At 43.5% G+C, this 9065-nt stretch overlaps 2 protein-coding genes across 2 annotated transcripts; both read left to right on the forward strand.

Moving 5' to 3' along the window:
* The first annotated feature begins 4662 nt into the window (after positions 1-4662).
* Positions 4663-5394, forward strand: LOC114287307 (uncharacterized). The gene has a single exon (XM_028230618.2). It carries the CDS (start codon positions 4663-4665, stop codon positions 5392-5394), a length of 732 nt encoding a protein of 243 aa, XP_028086419.2.
* Positions 5395-5655: 261 nt separating this feature from the next.
* LOC145807190 (uncharacterized) lies at positions 5656-6090 on the forward strand. The gene has a single exon (XM_082905135.1). It carries the CDS (start codon positions 5656-5658, stop codon positions 6088-6090), a length of 435 nt encoding a protein of 144 aa, XP_082761261.1.
* The last annotated feature ends 2975 nt before the right edge of the window (positions 6091-9065 follow it).

The raw sequence follows: 9065 nt of genomic DNA on the forward strand, positions 1-9065 counted from the left end.
ATGAATAAAGTAATATTAGAAATGGACTATTTGCGAATTTAATAGAACTATTGTGACATCTTTACTTAAAAAGTTGAGTAATTTTATATGAATAATATAATAATGGTCATATTTATAAATTATATTAAGTTTATCATCTTATTTGTTGTAATTATTTTGATCGAATGAATCTTATCACTCATATTTGTAATTACTATAGTGATGATATATCATATCATATAATAATTAAATATAATATATAAATATGATCATTTTAACATTAATTATTTTATATTTTAATAATAGTAATTAATATCTTCAAGTGCCATTACTGAGTTAGTTTTACTTGAATTTCTTTTTATTACTTGAACTAATTTTATATTGCTACACATCACGAAAATCTTATTTTTCTTTTAAACTCAATTTTTGTTTATCCTATTTTATTAGTGTACTTTTAGTTTATAAACCAAAATTTACTAATAATTTCATTAATATTTTTCACTTATCCTTCTAAATACTAAAAACTAAAAAAAAAAAAAAAATCGAAAATTAATGAAAAATGGAAAAAAGAAAAAAATCGAAATTTTAGGCCACATCTCACTTATCTTCTTAACTAAATTTCGAACCTTGCTCCAAAATTTACCACTATCGATGTCAAATTTGCATCACAACTAAAATATATTAAAACTACAATATCAATTTTTCACCACAATCAAAATTACCTCTATTTCTCTCTCTAAAATTTCAATTTTCTTTCAAATTCAACTTTTTTACTAAAATATTAAAATAAAGAGAAATAGAGGGTAGGATTGTACAAAAATTGCGTAACTCGCCATCTTGAAACAACCTTTTTTTATTTATTTTTATTTTTTTTTAAAACTCTTGAAAGTTATAATTGTTATTTAATTTTAAATAAATTATTGATCTTTATTTAATCCAGCGCATAATACGAATTTTATGCTAAATTTCTTTAATTTGAAGGGAGGTGAGAGTACTTTACCAGTTTAGTGTAAACATTGAAAAATAATTACAAATTGGTATTAAAGTTTATCAATATTAATAATTAAAATTATAAAAAATTTCATATATATATAATAAATTTTCCAACTTCCCACTAGCAAGTAATTTTTCCTTTTTTTTTAAGGGTAAATTATAAATATACCCCTTAAGATTTGCTTAAAATAAAAATTGTCCGTTGTGGTTCTACAAATTACATCCTGCCACTTGAAATTTCTAATTTCATAACAAATGGCACGCTTTATTAATAAATTATCAAGTCAATTAATAGTTTTTAATAATGTCATAAATTTATTTCAATTAATAATTTAGGTAATTTTATTATTATATAACAATTAGAAATATTATTTTTTAAATTAGTTTTGTTAAATAAAAAGTTGTGATAAGAGAATATTTATAATTTTTCAAACCATAAAGAACAATATGTATTTTAAGCAAGTATCAAAAAATATATTTGTAATTTACTCTTTTTTTACACCCTTAACTAAATAACCATCTTCCTCTTCATCCCTATTTCAAAGTAGTGAGTAAGAACAATGAGTGTTTGGTTGAATGATTTAAGTTGTTATAATTTTGAAATAACCTTTTTACCTATCAAATTATGCTTTAACACTTATTGATTTGGACAATCGTTATCAAATTAGTCCAAATTAGAAACTTTGGAAAATAAAGATATGAAATTGATAGTTTAAGAATGATATAGTTTAAGAAATAAAAGTTAGGGTAAATATATTTTTAATCCCTATAGTTTGACTTAAATTTCACTTTAATCTGAATTGTTTTAAATTGAATAATTTATTTTCTATACTCTTAAGTTTAGTTTTAATCTGGTTATTTTATTCAAATTGGAGATAAAAATTAATTTTGGGACATTTGTCAGTCTCTTTAATTATACAGAAGGGAAAAATTAAAGACATTTGAACGTAATGACCAAATTGAAACTGAATTTAAAAAATATGAATTAAATTATTCAAATTAAAATAATAAGAATAAAAATGAAATTTGAATCGAATTATAAAGATGAAAAATATAATTCATCTTAAAAGTTAAATTAACCATATTTGAAATTTAGGATTTAAGAATTTAGTATATAGTTATTACATGACCCCATCAATAAATATTTTTGGCCACTCAACGCAAGATTAATGTCAATTACATAAGCAATTATACCAAATGGAGGAAAACAGAAAAGAGTAATAATGGGTATTGTCAATTTAAGCAGAACTACCATACAGTGAGGCATTGATTTCTTTGGCTCCAAAATAGTTTCATCTCATATAAAAAACAGGTAATGCTTATTTATTTATTATTATTACTATTATTATTGTGGAGGCTTATTCGGAATCTCTTTTAATAATTTGAACGGTTTATATTGTAGAGTTCGTCAAGTAAATTATCCATATAAAAAAAATCAAGTTGATTGGATAACCACAACCCCATAACAAGAGCACATTTATTTATTTATTTATTTTTTTAAAAAAACGATTAACATAATTTTGATAATTTTTTAAAAATAATTAGAACCCAATCATTGGGTTATGAATAACCAATTAATTTAATTTTTTACATGCATAATGCTTTTGACTAATCTTATAATGTAAACCTTTCAGATCATCGTAAGAGATTCGGAATGAGCTACTGTGCCTTCAAGGCAAAGTAGTAGCTACAACGAAATTCCTTCCATCCAGATTGATTGATGCAATCCGCACAGTCAGCACCCACCCAAAAAGGAAGTTGTTTTGATAACCCCCCAATCACCCCCCAAATGGTATCCAACAACCACACCCACACCAATAGTTTGCAAATCTTTGAACAATGATCCATCAAAGTTAATCTTAAACAAATCGAAAGTCGGGTCTGCCTGTTGATAGCTGTGAGGGGAGTTTTAGACCGGACTGTATGGCCGAGCTACGGGAACGCAGGTTGGTCAAATCTCACGACGCCGAGCTGTGTTCTCGGTTGGCGCGGCCCCCGGCTTGTCATGTTCCGAGGGAACCGGCCGATCAGGCATGGACTGGGGTCTGGCCGAGCAATGACCTGGAGGGCATTCGGCTGGACGCGAGATGACGTGAAGCAACCGAGCTAAGGGCAGCCCGGGCCAGACTGAAGACAGACGAGGGCCGGCGCGCCCTACCGGTCAGCCGAGGTGGCCGGACTGCATATGATTTAGGATGAAGGAAGAGCGGGGAAGGGCCGGCACGCTTCATGACCGGTCAGCCAGGATGGACTGGTCACGCGCAGCTCGGTTATGAGAATCCGACTTTCGCTTGTTCCCAAGGGATAGGTCGGCAAGATACAGCTCAGTTGTATGGCTTGTGATGGCAATTCTTCTTAAGAGATAGACCGGTCGTGATACTCCGGTTAAGCATGCCACCTGGGCCAATGGCGTGAGGGAGAGGAAATCTGCTCCAGGCACGCGTCAATACCCTTTGGCGGTTCTGCATGTACTGGTTAGAGGACTAGGCCTTTACACGCGTAAGGTGGTGAGAGGCGAGCACTGCCACTTGTCCAGGGAAGGACAACAGAGGTAGTGCGCGCACAATCCTGAGGCTGCATGGCTAGCTTAGAAATAAGAAGGGAAGATGAACGTTAGAGGTAAGCAACTTGCACTATCTGAAACATTCTCTCTCTCTCGAATAGCCTCCTTCTTCCTTTAGTGATCTGACTTGATTATCGGAGGGTCTATCCAGCACACCACCGCCGGGCAGCTCAGCGTTCTCTGTGTTGTCAGGTTAGACGCCGTCACGTGAAGCTTGAACTCCAAGGAGTACGGAAAGTAGAGGAGATTTCGCCCCCCCGTACAATTGGCGCCGTCTGTGGGAAGTTCTTTGATACTCAAACCTTGTTTTTCAAGCTTCCTCAACCATCTTCATGGCCAACAACGACGAAACTCCACTGTCCATCGTTGATGACGTCACACCAGAGTCTGTCCGACGGAGAGAAGGCCCCCCGAATGTTCCGGCCATGGCGGGCCTGGAAACCTCTTTGCGAGGTGCGTGAGACAAACGTGGAAGGAGCACTGATCGCTCGAAGAGCCCAGAGGGCCGTCGGCAGCGGGGGGATTCCCGTACGCAGCATCTGGAGCACAAACTCAAAGACCAAGACGCCCTCATTCGCAGGATGGCGGCGGAGATGGAGATGCTGAAACGTCAGATCAAGGAGAAGGGTGTTGCTGGAGAGGGCAACCTCAGTGAGCGCACCCCGTCCCCTCGTTTTAACAGTCGCCGCCAGGAGAGGACCCACTCTCTCTCCATCACCAGAAACTATGGGGTTGGAGATTCCGACCGAAGGGAGGGCAGATCCCTCACTCGAGACAGCACATACCGTCCCTCACGCCATTCTCTGATGTCACGATACTCTTTCTCTACCCGTTCCAGAGACATGAGGGATGTATTGGAGGAGAGGGCGCACCGTCGAGAGGCTCAGAGAGTTCCAGCTTAGCAGAGATTGAGCGCCTCCGTTCACTGTAGCGAAGAAGTGGCGATGCCAGTGCCCAGAGTGATGGCCTATGCGCCAGTGGACAAAGAGCTGGCGAGACTTACAGCCATGCCGTTGTCTCCGAAGATCGAGAGTACACTACTCCCTGCCGGATTCCACCAGCCTAAGTTCACCTTGTACGACGGCAAAACGGATCCGTTCATGCACGTGAGTCATTGCCGGCAAGTAATGGCTGGCCACCGATGCAATGACGCCTTGATGTGCCTCATATCCCCAGCAAGCTTGGGAGAATTGGGCCTGAAGTGGTTCAAAAGGCTTCCAGAAGGGAGTATAGAGGGGTGGCAGCAACTGGCGGAAGCCTTTGTCACCAGATTCAAAACCAACACTCGAACGCCAAAGGAGGTCGATCATCTTCTGGGCGTCAAGATGGAGTCAGGGGGATCATTGAAGGCATACAACGCGAAGTACTGGGAAACTTACAACGAAATCCTCGACTGCCCTACCAATCTGGCGATCACTCAATACAAGCGGGGTCTCCCAGTCGGGCATAGGCTGCGGAACTCGCTCACAATGCACCAACCCACAACCATGGAGTCCTTGATGCAGCGGATCAATGAGCACATTCGTGTGGAGGATGATGCCGCCTCTGCGACCGAGAAGGTTAATCCGGTCGCAACGAACATAAGGGTAGCAGGGAAAGTTCACTCGGTCGGGAAGGAGGATAACCGCCCAAGCGACCGGCCCAAAGATCAACAACGTGTCCTAAACCGCGATGACAGAAACAAGGGTCACAGAAACGACCGAGCTGACGCTCCCCGTGATGCAGCGGAGGATGCTAAGAGAAGATTGAAAGCGCGGACTGGAATCACCACGGTCTTTAAAATCCCTATCTACCGCATCTTGAGTGAGATCAGAGGCGAGCCTTTTGTCCGCTGGCCGGCCAAGTTAGGGAATGCATAAAGAGGCTTCAACTCAAGGTATTGCTGCACCTTCCATGAGGAACGGGGACACCGAACGGAGGACTGCTTGCCGCTCAAACAACATTTGAAAGAGCTAGTGGCCGCGAGACATCTTGACTAATACATAGATGGGGGTATGAAAGCCGCGCCATTGGGGCAAACCTAGCCAAACGGCCTAGCCGCCCTAGAGGCAGCACCCCAAGGCGTAATCAACGTCATCCATGGCATCGTTGAACCAGCAAGGGTCTGCGAGCTCAGAGGGATGATTAAGAAAGCCGAGCACATGAGGGAAGTGCTCTCCGTTCGGCCCGCTGTGAAGAAAGGGAAGACCAAGGAGAAGGACATTCTTACCTTTTCGAACAGGGACTTGGAGCGGATCCAGATGCCCCACAATGACGCCCTAGTGGTAACTCTTCGCGTCAAAGACTTTGACATCAAGAGGATCTTGATCGACCAGGGAAGTTTGGTCGAAATTATGTACTATGACGCGTTCAAACAAATGAAGTTGGAGGACAAGGACTTGGCCCCTGCGACGTCCCCTTTGGTTGGCTTCAACTCTCAGCCAGAGTGGCCGGTAGGGAAGATCATACTGCCGGTCAAAGCGGGTTCAGTCACAAAGCAAGTAGAGTTCTGGATGCTCGAAGTCCCATCCACCTACAACTTAATTTTAGGCAGGGGCTGGTTGCACGCCATGTAAGCAGTAGCGTCGGCTTACCATTAGGTCTTGCGCTTCCCGACACCAAACGGACAAATAGAGGAAGTTTGGGGAGACCAGGTGATGGCGAAACAATGCTTCGTTGCGGTAAATGGTAGCCGAGCGGCTAAAGGATTTGTCCAAATGATTGAGGGACCTGAGGGAAAGGAGGTCCTTGAAGACGTAGGAAGAAAGGCCGAGGAAAAATCGATCGAGGATTTGGTGGAAGTGCGCATCGACGAGAATGACCAGACTAAGTTCTTTCTCTTGGGATCATCTTTGTCTAGCACTGAGTGGTTGAATTATGTCAACTTCTTGGTTTCCAACATGGAGGCTTTTGCGTGGACGCCTTACGATATGCCTGGCGTCGACCCTAATTTCATTTGCCATCAGTTGAACGTCTTTCCAAATGCGTGGCCAGTCATTCAGAGGACTCGCCGCTCGGCTCTGCACCATGCCGAGGTAGTGGCAGAGGAGGTCAAAAATCTGCTGGAAGTAGGAGCGATGGAAGAGGTGCAATACCCTCGTTGGATATCCAACACGGTGGTCGTCCCGAAAAAGAATGGTAAGTGGCGAGTCTGCGTTGACTACAAGACAATTAACCGTGCATGCCTAAAGGATAGCTTCCCCCTCCCTCGAATTGACCAGCTGGTGGACTTGACCGCTGGCCATCAGAGGTTTAGCTTCCTCGATGCATATTGCGGCTACCACCAGATAGCCATGTATGAATCGGACCGAGAGATCACGTCGTTCACTACTCCTAGAGGCCTGTATTGTTATAAAGTCATGCCATTCGGACTGAAGAACACCGGGGCAACTTTTCAGAGGATGGTGACAAAGATGTTCGCTCCTCTTTTGGGCCAAACAATGGAGGCCTACATCGACGATATGGTGGTAAAGAGTAAGGAGAAGTCTCAACACCTCGCCGACCTAGCAGAAATATTTGCCATACTTAAGCGCCACAAACTTCGTTTGAATGCCTCTAAGTGCGCCTTCGGCGTCGGCACTGGGAAGTTTCTGGGGTTTTTGGTCACAAATTGAAGGATTGAAGCTGACCCATCACAGATCAAGGCTATACAAGAGCTGGAGCGCCTAAACTCCACGAAGAACGTGCAACATCTTGCCGGGATGGCAGCCGCGCTGAACAGATTCATCAGCCGGTCTTCAGATCATTGCAGGCCCTTCTTTAAAACTTTGAAGGCTAAGTTCTTTTGGGATGACGAATGTGACTGTGCACTGGTAGACTTAAAAATATACCTTTCCTCAGCCCCTATCTTAGTCACACCTCGACCGGGCGAAGAATTGTATCTCTACTTGGCTGTCTTTCAACATGTCGTGAGCGCCGTCATAGTCCGCGCTGAAGGCATCCAACACTTGCCAATCTTCTATGTGAGCAAGACTTTGCTCCCGGCCGAGACGAGGTATCTTCCGCTGGAAAAATTAGCACTGGCCCTGATGATGACATCAAGAAAGCTGGCGCATTATTTTCATGCCCATACAATAGTTGTGTTAACAGAGTTCCCGCTTAAGGTGCTTTTTGAAAAGGCAGACTTCACCGGAAGAATTTTGAAATGGGCCGTGGAATTGGGGCAGTACGATATCAAATTCAGCCCGCGCACCGCAATCAAGGCTCAAGCTCTTACAGACTTTGTGGCGGAATTCGCCCTTGGAGCGCATCCAGTTTGCCCGGTTGATTTGGCTTGTGCGGATTTAGCACAACCCACGGTTCTGGCGATAGAAACGAGTGTTGGCTCAAAAGCGGGAGAAGGCCAAAGAGCGACCGCACTAGAGGAGCCGGGTGACTTCTTGGAAGACGTGCTCAATCAAGGCAAGGAAAGAGACCAGAATGAATCGATCAGAGACTTGGAATTGAGAAGCTCTCAGAACCCCTCTGATTGCTGGAAGCTATTTATTGGCGAGATGTGGAAGCTCTTCGTCGATGGGGCATCCAACAGGCATGGGGCCGGGCTGGGTATCGTACTGACTTCACCGAATGGGCTGATTATCGAGCAGGCAATTACGTTCGGCTTCCCAGCATCCAACAACGAAGCAGAGTATGAAGCCCTTCTTGCCGGGCTAAGAAGCGCATTGAGAATGAAGGCGTCAGCCCTGATGGTATTCAGCGATTCCAAGCTGGTGGTCGATTAGGTCTCGGGGGAGTATGAGGCAAAGGACGAAAGAATGACCAAGTATCAGGCGTTGGTACGCGCAGAGATCAAGAAGTTTGCTGCAATAAGGATGGAACAAATCGACCGCGAGAAAAACAGCGCGGCTGATGAATTGGCCAGACTTGCTTCTGCTCAGACAGCTTTTCCTAACCCCTTGATGATAGAATTTTTACCTCGGCCGAGCATTGAGGAACCGGAAATGACTGAGGTGCTCTGCGCCGACTTGGGTCCTTCCTGGATGGACCCCATCATCGTCTTCCTGAAAGATAGAGTTCTACCAGAAGAGAAGAAGGCGGTCAACAAGATCCGGGCCAAGTCAGAGCGGTTTTGGCTCTCCCCGTCCGGAGCCTTGTATAAGAAGTCTTTTACCGGGCCGTATCTGAAATGCGTTCACCCTGCTTTTATGAGATCCATGAAGGCATCTGCGGCAGCCATACTGGGGGTAGGTCACTGGCTTACAGAGCAATTTCCCAAGGTTATTGGTGGCCGTGCATACAGGCAGACGCGCAGAAATACGTTCGCCGATGTGAAAAGTGCCGAAAATTTGCTCACCAGATCCACCAGCCAGCGAGAGAATTGCTCCCTCTTACAAGTCCTTGGCCGTTCGCACTCTGTGGATTGGATATAGTGGGGCCACTCCCAGCAGCCCCGGGCAATCGCAAATTCTTCATCGCCGCCACCGATTACTTCACAAAGTGGGTTGAGGCTGAGCCACTGGCGACCATAAAGGAAAAGGATGTGAAGAAGTTTGTTTGGCAAAATGTTATCACTCGCTTCGGTATACCCAAGGCCCTCATCTCAGATAATGAC

Source organism: Camellia sinensis, chromosome 14 (genome assembly GCF_055761805.1).
Source record: "Camellia sinensis isolate YWXY chromosome 14, ASM5576180v1, whole genome shotgun sequence".
Lineage (NCBI taxonomy): Eukaryota > Viridiplantae > Streptophyta > Magnoliopsida > Ericales > Theaceae > Camellia > Camellia sinensis.

Bases quoted from the DNA above. Each gene is read 5' to 3' on its own strand.
- LOC114287307 (XM_028230618.2), top strand. From the start codon at position 4,663: ATGGCTGGCCACCGATGCAATGACGCCTTGATGTGCCTCATATCCCCA.
- LOC145807190 (XM_082905135.1), top strand. From the start codon at position 5,656: ATGATTAAGAAAGCCGAGCACATGAGGGAAGTGCTCTCCGTTCGGCCC.